This window comes from Chiloscyllium plagiosum, unplaced genomic scaffold, assembly GCF_037043375.1.
Source record: "Chiloscyllium plagiosum isolate Xiang-an unplaced genomic scaffold, Cpla_swu_hap1 HiC_scaffold_32, whole genome shotgun sequence".
In the NCBI taxonomy this organism is placed as follows: domain Eukaryota; kingdom Metazoa; phylum Chordata; class Chondrichthyes; order Orectolobiformes; family Hemiscylliidae; genus Chiloscyllium; species Chiloscyllium plagiosum.
The window spans coordinates 37,275,861-37,298,404 of NW_028270170.1; the positions used below are offsets into that span (position 1 = coordinate 37,275,861).

General features: G+C 44.1%; 1 protein-coding gene across 5 annotated transcripts in view; it reads right to left on the reverse strand.

Moving 5' to 3' along the window:
- Nucleotides 1-22,544, reverse strand: part of fmnl1a (formin-like 1a) — a 264,044-nt gene that overhangs the window by 82,928 nt on the left and 158,572 nt on the right. For 3 of the 5 annotated variants that reach the window (XR_015752517.1, XM_043675287.2, XM_043675288.2), the window contains exons 6-8: nt 18,378-18,431; nt 17,743-17,886; nt 7,010-7,115 (exon numbers count right to left, since the gene is read on the reverse strand). Coding sequence is in view for 4 of the 5 variants with exons in the window: in XM_043675287.2 (XP_043531222.2) it covers nt 7,010-7,115; nt 17,743-17,886; nt 18,378-18,431 (304 nt within the window). In the remaining variant the exon portion in view is untranslated. The remainder of the gene's footprint in view (nt 1-7,009; nt 7,116-17,742; nt 17,887-18,377; nt 18,432-22,544) is intronic. The other 2 variants (XM_087977926.1, XM_087977925.1) reach the window with 1 other exon arrangement.

The following is a 22,544-nucleotide window of genomic DNA, read 5'->3' on the forward strand; positions in this document are numbered from 1 at the left end:
ATGCTGGCAGGGTCTTGGTCTCTCAGAAACCACACTAGCATCAAAATGGTGTTTGGCAGACAAATGTGTAATAAGAACATATATATGAGCAAGGGTAGGTAAATAAAGTGCAATTGAGTGTTCACATTTATTTGTGTAGGTGCACATGTGGATACACAATGTTGGTGAATGTGGAGGTGAAGGCTGGATAGGCTGTGAATTGTTTCACTGTTGCATAGTTGGTTGAGAGGTGGCCTTATAGAGGTTTATAAAATCATGAGGGGTATAGATAGGGTTAATGGTAACTGACTTTCCGCTAGGAAGGGGGATTTCAAGACTATGGGGCACATTTTTAAGGTGAGAGGAGAGAGATTTAAAGAAGACGAGGCAAAAACGTTGTACACAGAGGGTGGTTCACATGTGGAATGAGCTTCCTGAAGAAACGAAGATGTGGGCACAATTACAAAATTTCAAAGACACTTGGATACATACACAAACAGGAAACGTTTGAAGGGATATGGGCCAGGAGCAGGCAGGCAGGATTAGTTTAGTTTGGGATTATGTATAGTATGGTCTGGTTGGACCAAAGGGTCTGTTTCCATGCAGTGTGGCTCTGTGTGTACAAATGTCAGTAAGTGCCAGAGCAGAGTATGAGTGTGAGTGAGAGTGTGGTGGTTGAGTGTGTGGTTATATATGAATGGATGTGCATAAGAGACTGCACATACAAGAAGCACACAACAGTCTGCAGCATGGGTACAGGCTGTTCGGTCCAACTAGTCCACGTTGGCCACGTTCCCAAACCAAACTAGTCCCATCTGCTTATGCTTGGCCCATATCTGACTAATCCGTTCCTATTCATGAACTTATCCAAATATCTTTTACACACTGTAACTGTACCTGCATCCACCACTTCCTCTGGCAGTTCATTCACTCTCTGTATAAAAAGGTTGCCCCTCCTGTCCTTTCTGAATCTTACTCCTCTCACCTTAAAAATATGCCCCCTAGTTTTGAATGCCCCCATCCGAAAGAAAAGACTCGCGTCATTCATCTTATCGATGCCCCTCATGGTTTTATAAACCTCAATAAAGGTTCAACCTCCTACGCTCCAGTGAAAAAAGTCCCAGCCTTTCCAGTTTATTTTTACACTTCAAACCCTCCATTCTCAGCAACATCCTGGTAAATCTTTTCTGAACCCTCTCCAGTTTAACAATATCCTTCCTATAACAGGCCTGCACACAGTACTCAAGAAGAGGCCTCACCAACACCCTGTACAACCTTAACATGACGCCCCAACTCCCATACTCAAAGGGTCTGAGCAATGAAGGCAAGAGTGAAATGCCTTCTTAACTACCTGGTCTACCTGTGATGCAAATTTTAAAGAATTATGGACCTGAATCCCTAGGTCTCTCTGTTCAACAGTTATGTATGTGCACGTGTGTGTCTGAGCGTGCACTTGTATGGAATTATGAGTGTGATTGTTTGTGCACACATACTGGAATGGGTGTGAACACAAGCAGGTATGTACGGAGTGTGAGTGAAGATGTAGGTTCAAAACTGGACCTTACACATCTGTGACATGTGTATTTGTGCTGTCGCACACTCACAAAGCAAAACGAAGACCGTGAAAGGCTGGATGCAGTTCAAATTACGCAGTGTTCTGCATGATCACATGTGCAAATAAATTCAGACTAAAAATATCATCAGAATTCAAAAATGAAGTGAATTATAATTAGTTTGGGAACAGGAAGGAGCTATTGAACTCTTCTGTCCTGCAGTATGTAACCCAACTAAAGGACACAGCTATCTCTGGAACGAAAATGAAAAGGCAAACAGTGAGAGACAGGTTATCAAGGATAATCACATGTTCAGGATGAAATTTCCCCATCACTTTAAATCTTCACTCAGCCAAAGTCAGTAAGGGCCAGTGTTAATTGTTTCATTCCAACTCACAGAAGCATATCTCCAGCTCCAGCACAATTACTCCATTTGGAACTTGCTAAACCCAGTCTGACGTCTCAAGAGGGCAAACATTTGCCAGCTTTGATAACGCTGCATTAAATAGAATACGCTCCCAATTAAACATCGTCAAGATTTATGACTTAACATCCTCACACGTCGCTGTCTGACATTCAATAATTCCCTTTCATTTCTTAAGCTTTAACTGAAATTGAAAGGATTTAGTCCAATAACATATTTCACCAGCTTCATCTCACAGCAGGTAGCACTTTTGTTTGAAGGTTGGAGTGCACCAGTTCTACGTTTGATTGCTGCCTCTTTCAGTCCAGGTTCTGAATCATTGACAGCACTGAATTAATCTCATCAATGGTGCCATCCAACAACATGAATTTATTCAGTAATACATGCAAGTCCCAGGACAGGGAGAAGCATAGGTTTAAAATAGCAAAATGGAACAGATGCTGAGCTGTGGAGAAGGGGAGAGATTCCTCGTAACAAAAGAGCTGATGAAGAAAGGTAGGTTATTCAAGATTTTTGAAGATTAAAAGGAGTATGTGGGGCTTTAGGGAAGAAATATCAAAGAGTGGAATTCAGCATCCTGTTACGTACAGTGGGAGGCAGGGTAAGGGGTTTCACAAAAAATGGCAATTCAGTGAGGTGCGAATAAATAATTAAAAGAGCATTTTACTAACTGCAAAGGAGATTCTGGTTCCCAAGCTACTGATTGGTTAAGTGTTCAAGTGAAGCCAGCAGGGCTCATTCAGCCAATCAGCAGCTTTGAGAACCAATCTCCAATCAGAAGCGGGAAAATAATACCAGAAAGAGCTGGAAATTGGACACATAATGTGACATGGAACAGCAAAGATAGTACAATAAGTGCAGTTTCAATAATAATCAAGGAGCTTAAACCATCCAGAAGAGTGCAGCCTACTCATTCAGTCCTCCCTCCACCGCCTTCAACACTCACTGCCTCCACTACCAGGGCACAGTTGTAGCAGTGGGTACAGTCTATAAGGTGCACTGGAGCAATTCACTAAGCCTTGTTCAATAACACCTTCCAAACCTGTAACCTCTACCATCTAGAAAACAAAGATTGAGAATACCAGCACTTTATTTATTTCTTTACTTTACTAATTTGTTTTTCTGTCTCCTAAGAATTTGATCTTAAGTATCTATCCCTTGGTACCTGTGGGCCTGATATGGTGCTGTAATGCGACGACTGTAAACCTTTCACTGCACTCATTTGAGGACGTGCCAATAAAGCTAATTCAATTCAAATTAGTACAAATCTCCTTCCGAACCACATTTCATCTTGACGAGGAGCTATCACTACTTGTTCACTGTCACCAGGTCAAGACCCTGGAACTGCTGACTAACTGTGCTGTGAGTGTTGTGTAGACCATATGGGGATTACAGTGGATCACTGGCACCTTCTCGAGGGCAATTAGGGCTGGGCAATAAATGCTGATCTTGCCAGCGACACCCCCATCCTTGAACAGGGATGTGCATGTTAGGTGCATTAGTCAGGGGTAAAATATAGAGTAATAGATCCAGGGAATGGATCTGGGTGGCATACATTTTGGAGGGTCGGTGTGGAAACAGGCCCTTGTTGGGCCGAAGGGCCTGTTTCCATACTATAGGGATTCTATGATCTATGAAGTAGAATTACGTTTTTCTTTTACAATCTGCAATTTACAAATCTGGAAATCTTTAACCTTGGGCCCTTACTTGCTGGAAATTGCTTGCTGTAAGTTGTAACTAAGGTTTTGCACAAACACAGGCTGTTAGGGTAAGTGAGAGCTACGTTTTCCCCTCTCTGGGTTATAGCCACAAGCTGACCGTGCTCTGCCTGCTACTTGAATTGCATTGGAGACAATCTGTGTCTGAATTAGCTTTTTGCCAAAGTGTTTTACTAGATTGGAAAAATCGGTGAGTAATAGCCCTGTAACTGTTACCCTGTTAAATTTTCCAATAGAGTCAAGTTAGTCCAATTCCTTCTTTCTTTTGTTGTATTTTAACTATAGCGTTTAAATAAATTGTGTTTTGCTTAACGTCGAGTAGTTTGACCAGTCACACTGCACCTGACGATTGCCTTTAAAATAAGTAAAAGTTAGGGTCTAGGCTACCTTTTTAGTATATTTTGAGGGGGTCTGCTCTGTGCACAGAGGTTGGTTGACTCATCGTGTCTGGGACAGCTCTTTACTAGTTTAACCCAAGACTCATCCATTATCTGAATCTTTTGTCGAAGCCAAAAGTCTTCCTCTGCTGCGGTCATTTCCCTTTGCTAACTAAACAAGATCCAATGGTCTCAGTTTTAACTAGTCTCCGTGCTAAAGTATTCCATACTGTACAAAATAAAACTATTTCCAACCATTTCTTAATCTTCCAATGACGCTTTTTCAATTGACAAACCTAATCATAAATTCCCCACTGGAGGAAACACTCTCCCTTCACTCTCAAAATCCTTCATCATTTTAAAATCCTCTATTAAATAGTCTCTTAGCCTTAAAGAATAGAGTATAAAAGAAGGGAAGTGTTGCCATACAAGGCAATGGTGAGACCACAGATGGAAATGTGTTGCTGGAAAAGCGCAGCCGGTCAGGCAGCATCTAGGGAACAGGAGAATCGACGTTTCGGGCATTAGCCCTTCTTCAGGAAATTCCTGAAGAAGGGCTAATGCCCGAAACGTCGATTCTCCTGTTCCCTAGATGCTGCCTGACCTGCTGCGCTTTTCCAGCAACACATTTCCATCTCTCATCTCCAGCATCTGCAGACCTCACTTTCTCCTCAATGGTGAGACCACACCTGGAGTACTGTATACAATTGTGCTCCCCTTACTGGAGGAGGAGTGTAGTTGTATTGCAGGCAGTTCGGAGAAGATCCACTAGATATCTGCTAGATCAGATTAGATTCCCCACAGTGTGGAAACAGCCCCTTCAGCCCAACCACTCTTCACTGACCCTCTGAAGAGTAACTCACCTGGACCCATTTCCCTCTGACTAATGCACCTAAAACTGTGGGCAATTTAGCATGGCCAATTCACCTGACCTGCACATCTTTGGACTGTGGGAGGAAACCGGAGCACCCGGAGGAAACCCACAAGGACACGGGGAGAATGCGCAAACTCCACACAGACAGTTGCCCGAGGCTGGAATTGAACCTGGGACTCTGGTGCTGTGAGGCAGCAGTACTAACCACTGAGACACCGTGCCACCCTTAATGATTCCAGAGATGAGGGGTTTGTCTTATGAAGAGAGATTAAACAGTTTAGGCCGATACTCTCTGGAGTTGAGAAACATGAGAGGAAATCTATTTCAGGTATTAAAAGGGATTGACAAAATGGATGTAGCGAGGATGTCTCTGCTTGTGGGGCAATCTAGAATGATAGGTTATAGTTTTAAGATTAGGGGTGACAGATCTAAAACTGAGATGAGGAGAAATTACTTCATAGATCATAGAATCCCTACAGTGTGGAAACAGACCTGTTGGCCCAACAAGTCCACATCGACTCTCCAAAGAGTATCTCACCCGGTCACATTCCCTGAATCTATTATTCTACATTTCACCTCTGACTAATGCACCTAACCTGCACATCCCTGAACACTATCCTCTTTGGTTTGTGGGAGGAAACCCACACAGACATGGGGAGAATGTGCAAACTCCACACAGACAGTCACCCGAGGCTGGAATTGAACCTGGGTCCATGAGGCAGCAGTGCTAACCACTGAGCCACCATGCTGCCCAATGGGTGTCAATGAGTCGTGAATCTGTGGAATTCACTAACCCAGAGTGTGATGGATGCTGGGATATTAAGTAAATTTAAGGAGGAAATAAGACAGATTTTTAATCAGGAATGGATTGAAGGGTTATAAAGAGCGGGCAGGGAAATAAAGTTAAGGCCGAGATGAGATCAGCCATGATTATGTCAAAATGCCCATTTTTGCTCCCAGTTTTTATGTTCTCTTCTGGGACCTTTGCCTGCATGTCAGAGAAGAGCCTCCTTTCAGTCATTCCCTCTTCTTCACCTGTGACCAATCAAAACTAAACCGAATCTGTGACCGAGCTGAAAGATAAGCTCAGATACCGATACTGATGGTGCCATTCAAGTTGAGCATGTGATCCAAACTGAAGCCCCTGTGCAGTATTACAGGAACCCTGTACTGTTGGAGGTGCTGCATTTCAACCCATCTACATCACTTATGTCTTTTGGGGAAGAAAATCTATCGTCCTTCCCTGGTCTGACCTACATGTGACTCCAGCCGCACAATAATAAGGCTGACTCTTAACTGCCCTCTAGGCAATTAGGGATGTGCTTAGCCAGCGACACCTATATTCTGTGAACAAATAAGAAAAGTTCCCACTGGATGTTACACTGAGGTGGGTCAGTTGTGAGTGATAGGTCCCATGGCATCAGTTGTTTGCATATCCCGGTCAACATTTGCCAACTAACCATCTCCGAGAAAAGATCATTGAGTCATTCAAGTTGTAGTAATTTGTATGCTTTGGTATGGATAGGGCTAGGGATGGGATTAGCAATGGGTTTAGTGATGGGGATTAGGATAGGGATTGGGATAGGGTTAGGTGCTACATTCTCCAAATTAACAAATGCGTACGTACTGGAACATAACTGATTCATGGACTGCATGGAGAAGATGTGACAAAACGCTTGATAAACAGAACTTCATCCTAAATTTTATGCATCAGCTTCAAAAGTGATCTCACATTCAGGGATTTCTCAGCTCAAGGTCGAAATCTGTCATCTAAGCATGAATCCAATTTGATCAGCTTCACCTAAGATCAGGGTTTGAACTGGAGGCAATCTGAAGCGATAGGGATTACAGCACACACACTCACCAATTCAAAGAGGAAGAGTTATAAACATATATTTTCATTAGAGAACAAAGATAAATTCTTAACTGTAAAGAGTGGTGCTCAGGCGATTAATAACACTGACAAGTCCCAAGCACACGATGGAATTTCCTGAAATGGAGTCAAGAATAGGAAACACATACAGGAACTCAATCCAATCGAAAGCCAACACCCAGCCATTAGAGACCAAGTGGTTTCCTCTTACCTGGTAATTCATGATGGCACGTAGGCACATGATACAGACATGAACATCATCCTTCTGGCTTACAATCCGGGAGTTCCTCAGTGCTTTTCTACTGTGCATGGTGTGCCTGAGACAGACAAAATGAGCAGCCTTTACAATCAATGAGTTTTGGGAGACCGGATTTGTGTTTTTAATGAATGATTGGTAACAGGGAGACATAAACTGTGGAATCTGTTTCGGACTGATGGCTGGAGTCTCAGTGTTCTATTAAATAACCTGGGATGGTAATACAGACTGAACAGGGAGCTGGAAACTATCTGTGTGGATTGATAGAGTATAGGTAGAGGATATTGGGTAGAATTCAAAGAGAGACACACATCTCTCTGCCCATGTTAACAGACCGGTTCCAAGTTCAAAGCCAGGAAACCACCTCAACCTCAGTGGGAGGGGAGGATGACTTTATTCTGTAAGTGCCTCTTCCACAGACCAGTGGTTAGCCATTGAATATATTCAAGGTTGAGTTTGAGAGATCTTCAATTGACAAAGGAAGATAAGGCTTATTGAGGGAGCAACAGGAAAGTAGAGTTGAGACCACAAGAAGAGCAGCCATGATTTTATTTGAATGGTGGATAGCCTCGAAGGGCTGAATAGCCAAATACTCCTACTGCGTGCGGCCTTATGACTTAGATATAACACAGGCTGGTCTCAGGGAAGTGAATGGTGACAGGAGTGCTGTCTCCAACTTAATCTCTACCCTTTAATCCACTGTCAGGAGATCCAAATTTTGACTCCAACTTAACCAATTCCCCAGCCCACCACATTTTCCAACCTAACAGGTCCCATTAAGTACTGCCTGTTGTTTCCATTTTTGAAGTCAGGCAAGAAAGAGACCTCTGAAAGAGAATAATTCCAAGCTGATGTCTGGTCTGCGTGTGAACAATGAACTCAGGTTAAACATGGAGCAGATTCCTTTGTTTTCCAGTTGTTACCAATCACTTGGTCAGAAAGTATACGACACCAGGTTACAGTCCAACAGGTTTATTTGAAATCAGAACTTTCAGAGCATAGCCCCTTGTTCACCTGATGAAGGGGCAGCGCTTTGAAAGCTTGTGATTTCAAATAGACCTGTTGGACTATAACCTGGTATCACGTGATTTCTGACTTCGTCCACCCCAGTCCAACACCGGCACCTCCACATCATAGCCATTCACTTGTAAATAGAAGCTCAGCAAAAGAAAAATTAAAAAGTGTGCAATAACACTGGGGAAATGTGTATGACTCTGCATCATGGCAACAGGTCAAAAGGTTACCATGATATTTTAAGTCTTACTTCTGACATATTTCACTTTGGCCAATGATGAGATGGGCGCAGCAACAGTTTCTGCTGATGTCTGCAACGGTAAATTCATTACTCACCCATACTGGAGAATTCTATATGTCTCTGGTAAACTCCTAAGGGTGAGCGACAAGTACAGATAAAGAATTAAAATAAAATCACAGAGCCATGAAACAACATTGTTCATAGCTGGGCTCAAACCAGCCTGAGTCTATGGTGCACATGGACCATCTGCAAAGCAGGTGATTGACTAGTGGCCAAGAAGGGGTTGGTCTCTTTGAATCACGCCTGAAGGCATCTAAGGACAGGCAGCTGGTGCACTGAGATATTCATTTCTGAGACAAAGGCAATTGGCGAGTTTTGTGGTTTTTGAAGGATCTCTTATTCAGCTGTAGAGTAAGGACACACAGACACGCATATTGACTCACACTTGCAAAAGTGCACCATTTAGCCATCCTATCTCTCTACCTAGATTTGTAAAACAGTACAAGCATCAGTACACAGGTGGTGGTGGTGGGGGGGAGGTGGGGAGTCAGTGGATTGAACAGTCTGTCATGCAGCAGATCTGTGTGGACTGAACAATGCATTACACATGGACTGAATAGGAGAGCTGAATGGGTGAGCAATGTATCAGACAGGGAGCCTATCAGGACAATGTCATCGCTTAGAGGGAACCTCCATAGGTTTTGGAATGTGAAACAATGCTGCTCTCTGGTTAGCTTTTCATTTTTTCTTCATGTACCCACCGAGAGAAGACGCATCCCCAAGAAGCATGAAAACAATAAAGAGAGAGGTTAATATTAACACATTCATTCAGTTATACAACTGCCAAAGCTCATGAATCACTCTCGTTGAACAAGACCTGAGCACACTGATTAATAAGCCTGTGTATAGGACTGACTTGTTCTGTGGAATGATTTGTCTTCCCTGAACTTGTGTCCCAAGGTTATTTTTCCCCTCGGCTGTTTCGAATATATCTGCTGGGCTTCCTATTTAATGTTCATCCAGGCTCCAGCCTCTAAAGGGACTTCTGGAAATTCCAGCATCAAGAATGAGAACTCAGCCTTCTATCAGAGAATGTGGGGGCGATGAGGATTAACGCATTACTTAGTGCAAGCTGTGCTTTTGGCATTCCAGACACCACACTCATGTCAGTGTGATCCAGGTACCTGCAGCCAGTCAAAGGGTGACTGGCTGCCCCATGACATGCTTGTTTGTGGATAGTGGATTTGGATTGTGAGTGCAATGGGAGCAGTGGTCTAAGATGGCAGTAATAGCAGGAACAGTAGTTTCATGTCTCCCAACTTAGTTACACTTATGGCTGAAAATAGGTGGCTCTGGCAAGCAATAAGCCTCATACCTCAGCATCTCTAGTGGGCTCTTGAGGTACAGTCCCTACCTCTGATCCAGGATCATAGAACCCCTACAGTATGGACGAAGGCCATTCAGCCAATTGAGTCTGGACAAACCCTCCGAAGAGCATCACCCAGACCCACCACCCCTTACCCTATCTCTGTGTTTCCCATGGCTAATCCATCCTAACCTACACAGCTTTGGGTTGAGGGAGGAAACCGGAGCACCCAGAGGAAACCCACGCAGACACAGGGAGAATGTGCAAACTCCACACAGACAGTCACCCGAGGCTGGAATCGAACCCAGGTGGCTCATGTTGTGAGACCACAGTGCTAACCTCAGAGTCACTGTGCCACCCAGGTCAAGTCCCATCTTCTTGCACAGTTTGATTAAAATAACTGCAGTGATATGAAGACGGACTTTTTTTTACATTCAGCTAACTATCATGTTAGTCGCCTCAATATCAAAGTAGGCCATGGTGGCAAAAGTCAAACTTGACAAAAAAATTGCTATTCAGCTCTTTTTATTCACAACTCAGGCTGAAGATAATTTCAAGGCAAAAGTGCCTATTTATTATCATCAGATACTTGCAATCACACAATACGCCTAGCTGCATTATTTAATGTTGGACCTCTCATTGTGCAGCCAAGCAGGGAGGATTGTACTGTCACTGCATCAAGTGAGTAATGATTGAAAACAGAGAGGTTCAGAGTGATAAATTGATGATTGGAAAGCACTGAAGGGAGGGCTAAGGAAAACAACATATCTGGGTCTGTAATTCAAGAGGATATAGAATCATAGAGATGTATAGCACGAAAACAGACCCTTCAGTCCAATCCATCCATGCTTACCAGATATTGCAAGCCAATCTAGTCCCACCTGCCAGCACCCAGCCCATATCCCTCCAAACCTTTCCTATTCATATACCCATCCAGATGCCTCTTAAATGTTGCAATTGTACCAGCCTCCACCACTTCCTCTGACAGCTCATTCCATACACGTACCACCCTTAGGTCTCTCTTGTATCTTTGCCCTCTCACCCTAAACCTATGCCCTCTAGTTCTGGACTCCCCCACACCAAGGAACAGACTTTGTCTATTTATCCTATCCATGCCCCTCATGATTTTATAAACCTGTATAAGGTTACCCCTCAGCCTCTGACGCTCCAGGGAAAACTGCCCCAGCCTGTTCAGCCTCTCGCTATAGCTTAAATCCTCCAACCCTGGCAACATCCTTGTATATATTTTCTGAACCCTCTCAAGTGTCACAACATCTTTCCGATAGGAAGGAGACCAGAATTGCACGTAATATTCCAACAGTGGTCTAACCAATGTCCTGTACAGCCACAACATGACCTCCCAACTCCAGTACTCAATACTCTGACCAATAAAGGAAAGCATACCAATTGCCTTCTTCACTATCCTATCTACCTGCGACTATACTTTCTAGGAGCTATGAACCTGCACTCCAAGGTCTCTTTGTTCAGCAACACTCCCTAGGACCTTACCATTAAGGATATAAGTCCTGCTAAGATTTACTTTCCCAAAATGCAGCATCTCACATTTATCTGAATTAAACTCCATCTGCCACTTCTCAGCCCATTGGCTCATCTGGTCCAGATCCTGTTGTAATCTGAGGTAACCTTCTTCACTGTCCACTTACACCTCCAATTTTGGTGTCATCTGCAAACTTACTAACTATATCTCCTATGTTCATATCCAAATCATTTACATAAATGACAAAAAGTAGAGGACCCAGCGCCAATCTTTGTGGCACTCTACTGGTCACAGGCCTCCAGTCGGAAAAACAACCCTCCACCACACTCTGTCTTCTATCTTTGAGCCAGTTCTGTATCCAAATGGCCTGTTCTCTCTGTATTCCATGAGATTGAACGTTGCTAATCAGTCTCCCATGGGGAACCTTGTCAAACGCCTTACTGAAGTCCATATAGATCACATCTACCGCTCTGCCCTCATCAATCCTCTTTGTTACTTCTTCAAAAAACTCAATCAAGTTTGTGAGACATGATTTTCCACGCACAAAGCCATGTTGACTATCCCTAATCAGTCCTTGCCTTTTCAAATACATGCACATCCTGTCCCTCAGGATTCCCTCCAACAACTTGCCTACCACTGACGTCGGGCTCACTGGTCTATAGTTCCCTGGCTTGTCCTTACCACCCTTCTTAAACAGTGACACCACGTTAGCCAACCTCCAGTCTTCTGGCACCTCACCTGCAACTATCTATGATACAAATATCTCAGCAAGGGGCCCAGTAATCACTTCTCTAGCTTCCCATAGAGTTCTAGGGTACTTCTGATCAGGTCCTAGAGATTTATCCAGTTTTATGTGTTTCAAGACATCCAGCACTTCCTCCTCTGCATTATGGACATTTTTCAAGATGTCACCATTTATTTCCCTACATTCTATATCTTTCATGTCCTTTTTCACAGGAAACACTGATGCAAAATACTTGTTTAGTATCTCCCCCATCTCCAGCAGCTGATCTTAGAGAGGCCGTATTCTCTCCCTAGTTACCCTTTTGTCCTTAATGTATTTGTAAATTCCCTTTGGATTCTCCTTAACTATCTCATGTCCCCTTTTCGACCTCCTGTTTTCCCTCTTACATATACTTCTATTGCATTTATACCCTTCTAAGGAATCACTTGATCTCTGCTGTCTGTACCTGACATATGTTTCCTTCTTTTTCTTAACCAAACTGTCAATTTCTCTGGTCATCCAGTATTCCCTACACCTACCAGCTTTTCCTTTCACCCTGACAGGAATATACTTTCTCTGGATTCTCTTTATCTCATTGCTGAAGGCTTCCCATTTTCCAACCATCCCTTTACCTGCGAACATCTGCCTCCAATCAGCTTTTGAAAGTTCTTGCCTAATACCGTCAAAATAAACCTTCCTCCAATTTAGAACTTCAACTTTTAGATCTGGTCTATCCTTTTCCATCACTATTTTAAAACTAATAGAATTATGGTCGCTGGCCCCAAAGTGCTCCCCGACTGACACCTCAGTCACCTGCCCTGCCTTATTTCCCATGAGTTTTGCACCTTCTCTGTTAGGGACATCCACATATTGAATAAGAAAATTTTCTTGTACAGACTTAACAAATTCCTGTCCATCTAAACACTTAACACTATGGCAGTCCCAGTCTATGTTTGGAAAGTTAAAATCCCCTGCCATAACCACCCTATTATTCTTACAGGTATGGTTGCCCTTTCAGTATTGATATGGCCTCTTCAGCCATATCCTCTTTGGAGGAACACTCCCAGCCTCTGGGACTTGTAACGCACCTATTGTTATCAGCAGATGTGATGTGTTAAGTTGTGACAATGTTAGCATCGATTCCATAACTAAGGTTTCCTTTCTCTTCCAGAACTGAAGGGTATAACTGTCTTGTTTGTCTCAGCAAATTGTCCCCATCTCTTGTCATTGCTTCAGCAAACCTCCTGGGGAAATGGAACAAATGGCTGAGGTTATGTTGTGACATCAGGACATTTGTATCAAAATTCTGGATCCAGGTGATGATGGTCTTCTAATATGAAAATAGAGAGGGTAGGTTTGACTTTGTGGCTATGCAAATCAGATGTTAGAAAATCAGGCCCATGTTTCGGCCCTTTGAAGTTAATACCAATAAAAATAAAAATGAACAGAGGTACAATATGGTCTTGTGATTAACTGATGCCCATTTTTGCACAAAGTGCAAACTGTCTTCATTAAATCTTCTCTTTATTCTTCAAACAATTTTAATCTTCAGATCTTGGCCTTGGTAAGTTTGGAAGAAGAATATTCATTGAAGGGCAAATTACAGCCCTGTCCTCAAAGTGGCCAATCCCTTCAGAGACTTCCGAGCGATATCTGATATGTCAGACTGGTGTGGAAAACCGGATGGTTCAGTGAATTGCCACAGAATCCTGTAACTTCCCAGACCCAAATTGAATTTTAAATTGGGTGTGGAGACTGGCAGGACAGGAAGGAGGCCTCCACTGGCAGTAACAGTAACACCGGGATGAGCTGGATGCAGCCACCCCAGCCTGGGGTCTTCAGAGAACAAAGAGCAGACCCTGGGCTGATGCCCCGTGTCCAGACTCACAGGCTAGGCTTAGGCTTCGGGTCTGAGACTAGGCCTGGGAACCTGAAGAAGAAGACGTGGCACAGCACAGGGTGGTGTTCTCTCAGTGTGGCAGACTTGTCCTGGTGTGGTGTTCTCTCAGTGTGGCAGACTTGTCCTGGTGTGGTGTTCTCTCAGTGTGGCAGTCTTGTCCTGGTGTGGTGTTCTCTCAGTGTGACAGTCTTGTCCTGGTGTGGTGTTCTCTCAGTGTGGCAGTCTTGTCCTGGTGTGGTGTTCTCTCAGTGTGGCAGTCTTGTCCTGGTGTGGTGTTCTCTCAGTGTGGCAGTCTTGTCCTGGTGTGGTGTTCTCTCAGTGTGACAGTCTTGTCCTGGTGTGGTGTTCTCTCAGTGTGACAGTCTTGTCCTGGTGTGGTGTTCTCTCAGTGTGGCAGTCTTGTCCTGGTGTGGTGTTCTCTCAGTGTGGCAGTCTTGTCCTGGTGTGGTGAACTCTCAGTGTGGCAGTCTTGTCCTGGTGTGGTGTTCTCTCAGTGTGGCAGTCTTGTCCTGGTGTGGTGAACTCTCAGTGTGGCAGTCTTGTCCTGGTGTGGTGTTCTCTCAGTGTGGCAGTCTTGTCCTGGTGTGGTGAACTCTCAGTGTGGCAGTCTTGTCCTGGTGTGGTGTTCTCTCAGTGTGGCAGTCTTGTCCTGGTGTGGTGTTCTCTCAGTGTGGCAGTCTTGTCCTGGTGTGGTGTTCTCTCAGTGTGGCAGTCTTGTCCTGGTGTGGTGTTCTCTCAGTGTGACAGTCTTGTCCTGGTGTGGTGTTCTCTCAGTGTGGCAGTCTTGTCCTGGTGTGGTGTTCTCTCAGTGTGGCAGTCTTGTCGCGGTGTGCTGCTCTCTCGCTTTGGCAGTCTCGTTCCTGCGTGGCGGTCTCTCAGTGTGGTGGTCTCTCGGTGTGGTGGTCTCTCGGTGTGGTGATCTCTCAGTGTGGTGCTGTCTCAGTGTGGTGGTCTCTCAGTGCGGTGGTTTCTCAGTGTGGTGGTCTCTCAGTGTGGTGGTCTCTCGGTGTGGTGATCTCTCAGAGTGGTGCTATCTCAGTGTGGTGGTCTCTCAGTGTGGTGGTCTCTCAGTGTGGCAGTCTCTCAGTGTGGTGGGATCTCAGTGTGACAGTCTCTCAGTGTGGTGGTCTCTCAGAGTGGCGGTCTCTGTGTGACGGTCTCTCAGTGTGATGGTCTCTCAGTGTGGCGGTCTCTCAGAGTGGCGGTCTCTCAGTGTGGTGGTCTCTCAGTGTGGCGGTCTCTCAGTGTGGTGGTCTCTCAGTGTGGTGGTCTCTCAGTGTGGTGCTGTCTCAGTGTGGCGGTCTCTCAGTGCGGTGGTCTCTCAGTGTGGCGGTCTCTCAGTGTGGCGGTCTCTCAGTGTGGTGGTCGCTCAGTGTGGTGCTGTCTCAGTGTGGCGGTCTCTCAGTGTGACGGTCTCTCAGTGTGGCGGTCTCTCAGTGTGACGGTCTCTCAGTGTGACGGTCTCTCAGTGTGGAGGTCTCTCAGTGTGGCGGTCTCTCAGTGTGGTGGTCTCTCAGTGTGGTGGTCTCTCAGTATGGTGCTGTCTCAGTGTGGTGGTCTCTCTGTGTGATGCTGTCTCAGTGTGGCGGTCTCTCAGTGTGGCGGTCTCTCAGCGTGGTGGTCTCTCAGTGTGGTGGTCTCTCAGTGTGGTGGTCTCTCAGTGTGGTGGTCTCTCAGTATGGTGGTCTCTCAGTGTGGTGGTCTCTCAGTGTGGTGCTGTCTCAGTGTGGTGGTCTCTCAATGTGATGCTGTCTCAGTGTGGTGGTCTCTCGGTGTGGTGGTCTCTCAGTGTGACGGTCTCTCAGTGTGGTGCTGTCTCAGTGTGGTGGTCTCTCAGTGTGGTGGTCTCTCAGTGTGGCGGTCTCTCAGTGTGGTGCTGTCTCAGTGTGGTGGTCTCTCGGTGTGGCGGTCTCTCAGTGTGGCGGTCTCTCAGTGTGACGGTCTCTCAGTGTGGTGCTGTCTCAGTGTGGTGGTCTCTCAGTGTGACGGTCTCTCAGTGTGGCGGTCTCTCAGTGTGGTGCTGTCTCAGTGTGACGGTCTCTCAGTGTGGCGGTCTCTCAGTGTGACGGTCTCTCAGTGTGGTGCTGTCTCAGTGTGGCGGTCTCTCAGTGTGACGGTCTCTCAGTGTGATGCTGTCTCAGTGTGGCGGTCTCTCAGTGTGATGGTCTCTCAGTGTGGTGGTCTCTCAGTGTGGTGGTCTCTCAGTGTGACGGTCTCTCAATGTGGCGGTCTCTCAGTGTGACGGTCTCTCAGTGTGGTGGTCTCTCAGTGTGGTGGTCTCTCAGTGTGGTGCTGTCTCAATATGGTGGTCTCTCAGTGTGACGGTCTCTCAGTGTGGCGGTCTCTCAGTGTGGTGCTGTCTCAGTGTGGTGGTCTCTCAGTGTGGTGGTCTGTCCGTGTGACGGTCTCTCAGTGTGGTGGTCTCTCAGTGTGGCGGTCTCTCAGTGTGGCGGTCTCTCAGTGTGATGGTCTCTCAGTGTGACGGTCTCTCAGTGTGGTGGTCTCTCGGTGTGATGGTCTCTCAGTGTGACGGTCTCTCAGTGTGATGCTCTCTCAGTGTGGTGGTCTCTCAGTGTGATGGTCTCTCAGTGTGGCGGTCTCTCAGAGTGGTGGTCTCTCAGCGTGGCGGTCTCTCAGTGTGGTGGTCTCTCAGTGTGCTGGTCTCTCAGTGTGGTGGTCTCTCAGTGTGGCGGTCTCTCAGAGTGGTGGTCTCTCAGTGTGGCGGTCTCTCAGTGTGGTGGTCTCTCAGTGTGGTGGTCTTTCAGTGTGGTGATCTCTCAGTGTGGTGGTCTCTCAGTGTGGCGGTCTCTCAGAGTGGTGGACTCTCAGTGTGGCGGTCTCTCAGTGTGGCGGTCTCTCAGTGTGGTGGTCTTTCAGTGTGGTGATCTCTCAGTGTGGTGGTCTCTCATTGTGGCGGTCTTCTCTGTCTTGGTTTCCAGTTGTTCTAGTAGCCTGGCAGGCAGTCTCATCCAAGCGTGGCGGTCTTGTTCTGGAACGCTAGTCTCATCCTGGCTGCATCTTCAGAGTACTCAATCATTCCTTTGTCTTAATTTTACTTTTTTGTTATTATTATGTATGACTTCTGTCATTGGTGTAGACACCCTGGTGGGGGGACTTATAAAATGTTTCACTATATTACTCATGCAAAAGTACTTGTGGCAATAAATTTCTATTTCTATTCCATTCTATTCTAATATGATCCAAATCAACATGACTACAATCTCTTTCCTGCTCTCACTTTGATTTCGGTGAAGCTCAGTTAGGAATGAGTTAAGCTCGCCTTAAACAATTTTCTGCGCATTGTGCACCGTTAGCATCGAAGTGCTCCATGCTGCTACTAACCTAATGGCCTCACTCAGACACTGCACAGGAGGCTGAAGAGCGTGGGCCCCAAGTGGAAAAAAAATGTCACACTGGCCCAATCCTAAAAAAAAAGCTTTAACCTATCATTATAGCAAAGATGAAAGACAGCTTTGGCTCTGCAGATACCACTGTGTTCTTAAGGTCAGTACTACAGTAGTAATTATTCACCTTTGCACTGTGATGGGTGTGCAGTCACTCTACAAGTTTGTTATCGAAAATGTATAGGCGGAAATTGCAATCACCTTGTCCTCCCAAACTCATGCCATCATTTCACAGTCTGTTACAAAGTTATGGACTAGGCACAGGAGACCAGATTGTAACTTCACATCTGCCAGATTCAGAGTTTCATGGTCTCGAATTTATAAAACCACCCCAAAACTGTCAGAATAGGATAGAATAAGCTTGACTTACAAAACATTGCTGTTAACAAAGGAGCTCCAGTAGTCGGCAATTGAGCTTGCTTTTGTTTTAAATCGTCATGTCACACTACAAATTAGCTTTAAATGTTTCAAGTCAAACCAAACAACGGTACAGTGGTGATGATTTAGCCACTTTGGTACAAGGTCTCTGTCCCCATCTCACCTGACAGTGAGATGACGACTACTAGCTCTTGAAGATCCATGGGTAGGTGAAGAGTTGCCTCTACTGAGGTCTTCTACCGATCTGTCTAAAGGTTTGCTCTTTTCAGAAGCAATTCCTCCATTGTCTGTGTTCTCCATGTCGTGCCTGAGAAATGAAGAAAAGCAAAACAGGACAAGCCTTTGGTTAGGCCAGAAAACACAAAACCTTCGCTGTTGTCCTGAGGCTAACATTCCAGCTCTCCCAGAATGAGATGCCCAAGACTGCTCTAAAGAATAAACTGGACAAATAGTAACTCTTTCAGCTCAAATAATTCATGGGTGCATTTGATTTCGATTACAATGGTGAGCAAAAACTTTAGCTCCCTTCATTTACATATACAGCAACATTCTGCTCACAGTTGTAACCAGCTTAAAAGACATCAGATATTTTCCTCCCAAAACACAAATTTTACTTCATTTTGCAATTATGCTAAATTAGAAATGGTTATAGATGCATTGCATTTATCAACTATATGTTTTTAAAAGCAGAACTTAATTTTTTTAAAGCAGTATTAATGCAGAGACGTCTATAGAGAAAAGAATGTTGAAAGAGTTAGTATTTTGAGAGCCCACCCGCTGAGCGTTAGTCAAAAGTACCTTTCAACATAACTCAAACTCCTCACAAAATTCCATGCAGTTTCTTTAAATGATCTGAAAAACAAGACGGGAGTAGGTTGTTGAAATGTCAGTACACGGTTCACCAAGCTGAGCTTTTGTAGATAGACTGAGCTAGGCTAAAGAAATGCTTTTATTATGGACAGCAGGCAAGAACTAACTGTACAGACCACCATCAACTCAAGCACACCTGCTAGCAGATAGGATTAGTTTCAAATGGCATCATGGTCAGCAAGGACGTGATAGGCTGAAGGGCCTCATCCTGTGCTGTCTATGTTCTTTTTCCCATTTGCATCCCCACCTGCCAGGAACTCACCTGCAAACCAACTCAGAGTTAGCTATTTCAGCTCCTGTGTGGTCTGGCTTGTTTAATGGGGTGAGACGAATTGGTGGGTGAAGTCAGCCCATAAAATAGTGCTCAATCCCAACTTCCATCCGATATCCACCTATGAACACTTACATCAGCTGGCGTTAAATAAAAGGAACACTGGCTAACTAGTCGTCCAAGGAATCGAGGTTCGTGGATTGCAAAACATTATTCAATCTGAGTCAATTCACCACACATCATGTCACTATTAACCATTGATTTAGATTCTGTATGTATAGTCTTACTTAGAATCATAGGTACCATGTCTATCCTATAACAACAGGCTTTCAAAAATGCACAATTCTGTGACGAGAGATGCTATGAAATAGTCCTCCATTATAAAAATAAACCTCTCTGCAGCACATATCACTGAATTTAGGAAATCACCTTCCTTTATCTCTGATGTATTGTTTTCTTCTTATGCTAAAACATAACTTATTTCAGAAAAATTGTTTATGCAAAATATGACCAACAAACAGATTCTGAGTTTGGGCTTGAATGCACCAAAGTTGTCCCAGGCCAATCACACATGACTCAGTTGGAGATTGTTACAGTGCACCATATACCAATGCAACGCCTAATAAGGGCTATTAAAAAGCCATAGACCATAAGAATGATGTCCAATTGGTTTATTAAGGGCAGCAGAGCCCAGAGATTGAATGAGTGACCTTCAGCTTGCTGCCAATTTGTGTTGCTGTGCATAATATATTCCAACACTATTTTTAATTTGTTTTCTTATAGCTAACTAGCAAAGGTGTCAGGCTGGCTGGTTCGAGTGTAACAATGTAGTTGATGGATGTTAGAAGTAAAAGACTTCATGTGGCTTTACGATATTCTGGTTATTTAGTGTCTCATTATTTTTTGCTAGCAGATAAAATATTTAGTATATAATCTTAATGTTTGCTCAATGTGCATGACGCAGTCATTTGCACTGAAAAATAACAATGCTTAATAACTTCCAATCACTGAGTGTTCAGCAAGCTTGGCATGTTGCATGGCACTTTCTGAATCTCTGAAATAAATAGATGTGGCTCTCTGATATTAATAGCACATTGCAATGGCTCCTCCACTCATGTAGCACACTCTTAGACGTCACTCACACTTGCAAGTGTCAGAATTATTGTCAACAATCGCAATCCAAATTTCTGTCCTTGCCATTCAAAAACAGATGCTAATTCAACTGCAAATATGACTTTCCTCATTTAAGTGTGTTAGTTACTCATATAGTCATACCACATACAGTAATTCCTGTCCAATTAGAGTTTTTATTTTACATATAAAAGGATTTTCTTTTAGGAAAACCAGAAAAAAGAAATGAATACTTGGTTCCCCATTTGAGTTGTACAAGATAAGTTAAGGCAAATGAAATTCAGCATGTCGTAAGAATTCTTACCAATTTTTATAGATGCAACATAGAAAGCACTTTACCCAGATGCACCACAGCTTCGTATGGGAAATGGTCTGCTCAGGACTGTCAGAAACAGAGTCGGGAACACAGCCTAATCCATCATACAAGCTAACCTTCCATCCATTGACTGAATCTATACTGCCCACTGCCTCAGGAAGGCAGCCAACATAACCAAAGACCCTCTCAACCCGGTTATAATCTCTTCCAAACTCCTCCATTGGGCAGAAAATACAAAGACTTAAACACACTGACCAACAGATTCAAGTACAGCTTCTTCCCTGCTGTTGTTAGACTTCTGAATAGAGCTCTCAAGTTTTAAATTAAATGTTGATCTTGCTCTTTGTGTGCCTTCTTTGCAGCCATAACATGCATTCCTTGCTCTGTTCTATCACCCTAATGCACTTTGTATGCTATAATCTGCTTGTACTCTATACAAAACAAACTTTTCACTGTATCTAGGTATATGTGGCAATAATAAATCAAATCAAATCAAGCTACAATAGAATCCGTCATTTTCTAGTTTTACTGTTTCTTCCTTTTTGGAAATTCTAAGGTCCATTTTTGTGCAGCTTTTTTCTACTACCGCATGTGAGGAACATCTCCTGAGAGGCAAGCATTTTCATAGTTTAATTAGTGGTCAGTATATAGGGAGTCTCTGATTTCCCCAACTGAGGAACGCTTGTACTTATGAATGCCACTCTATACATGGTTTTCATTTTTAAAGACCCAACAATTCTGCATTTCCTGTACTGCTCTGCATTGGCCTGTATTGAGTTCTGACTTGTGCACAAATTAATTTGTGAATGGACTCCAGAATCGTACCCATTTGCAACCGAGGACCTGCCTGAACCTGACTGGTAATGGTAACCGTTAGAATGGCTCTTATCCTGCGCTGAGTTAGCGGATTGCTGGTGTAATGCTGTTGGTGTACATCAAGTGGGTCCACAAGACTTTGCTGACAGTGCACATTTCTCCAATGTTAATGTTACACTGTCCTGGACCACTTCGTAGCAACATGATAAGCCCCGTCAGGCAACATGAAGGCAAGTAAACTAAACCTTGGTCAAAGAGGAAACTTTTAAGGAGAGTATTAGTAACAACATTTTATATTTATATAGCACCTTTGACATAGTAATATATCCCAGAGTGCTTCACAGAAACATCAAACATACAAATCACCGACAGACATAAGGAGATATTAGGTCGAATTACCAAAGCTATGTCAGGGGTAAGTTTTAACGAGTAAAATGAGGTTTGGAGGCATTGAGAAGGAATTTCAGAGCTGGGAGCTAAACAACTGAACACATGGCTGTCAATGATTCAGTGATTAAAATGACAAATGCTCAAGTGGCCAGAATTATTGAGCACAGATATTTTAGAGAGTTGTATGGATGGAACAAATGGTAGAGCGAGGAGAGGATGAAATTTGTAAACAATGATGAAAATTTCAGAATCAAACTTTTGTTGAGCCAACAGACACCCAAGCCATTGAACGCACTGGTGAGAGGTGAGAGGTGAATAGTTCATGGCATGAACTAGGACATGAGCAGGTGAGATTTGGAAGACCTCAAGTGTACAAAGGATAGAACATGGAGATCAACTAGGAATGCACTATATCAGTCATGTTCAGAGAGAACAGAGGTATGACTGAGAGCTTTTTCAGCAATAGCTGAACTGAGGCAGAGGCGGAATAGGGAAATGTGACACCATTGGAAGCAGGCAGTCTTAATGATGGCACAGCTACGTGATCAGAACATCATCTCAGGGTCAAACGTGACACCATAGTTACACACAACTTGGTTCAGCCTCAGAAGGTTGCCAGTGAGAGTAATACAGTCAGTGGCTAGCAAGCAGAACATGCGGTGGGAACCAAAGGAAGTGGTTTAAGTCTTCTCAAAATTTAAAGAAAGATGAGAAATGTGCGAGGATACTTGAGGGACACCAGAGGTAATAGTAACCAAATGGATGGGAAGCTATGATACTCTGACTACAACAAAGTTTGAAACACTGATGAAGTATTTTTGGACAGCAAACAACAGGTAAGAACAGCACCCAGTGATTGACATTGCATCCAGTTGGATGTTGTTGGTAGTGAGACATTGGAATACGATGTTGTGATTAAACACTGTAGATAGACTGAGAAAGACATAGGGGAATAGTGTCATGAAGGGGGAGGGACCATTTCTGATTGTTATCCAGGAAAGTGCATGCATGCAGAGATTGGGCAAGGACGGAAACAGATTGACACCTTCTCATTGTTAGCCTTGTTCATGAAGAACAGAATGAGCTACGAGTGCAGCTACATCCTCGCTTGAGCAAGAATGGAAGAAAAGAGTGTTGGAAGGGAGAGATAAGGTGAGACTTTTATGAAGGT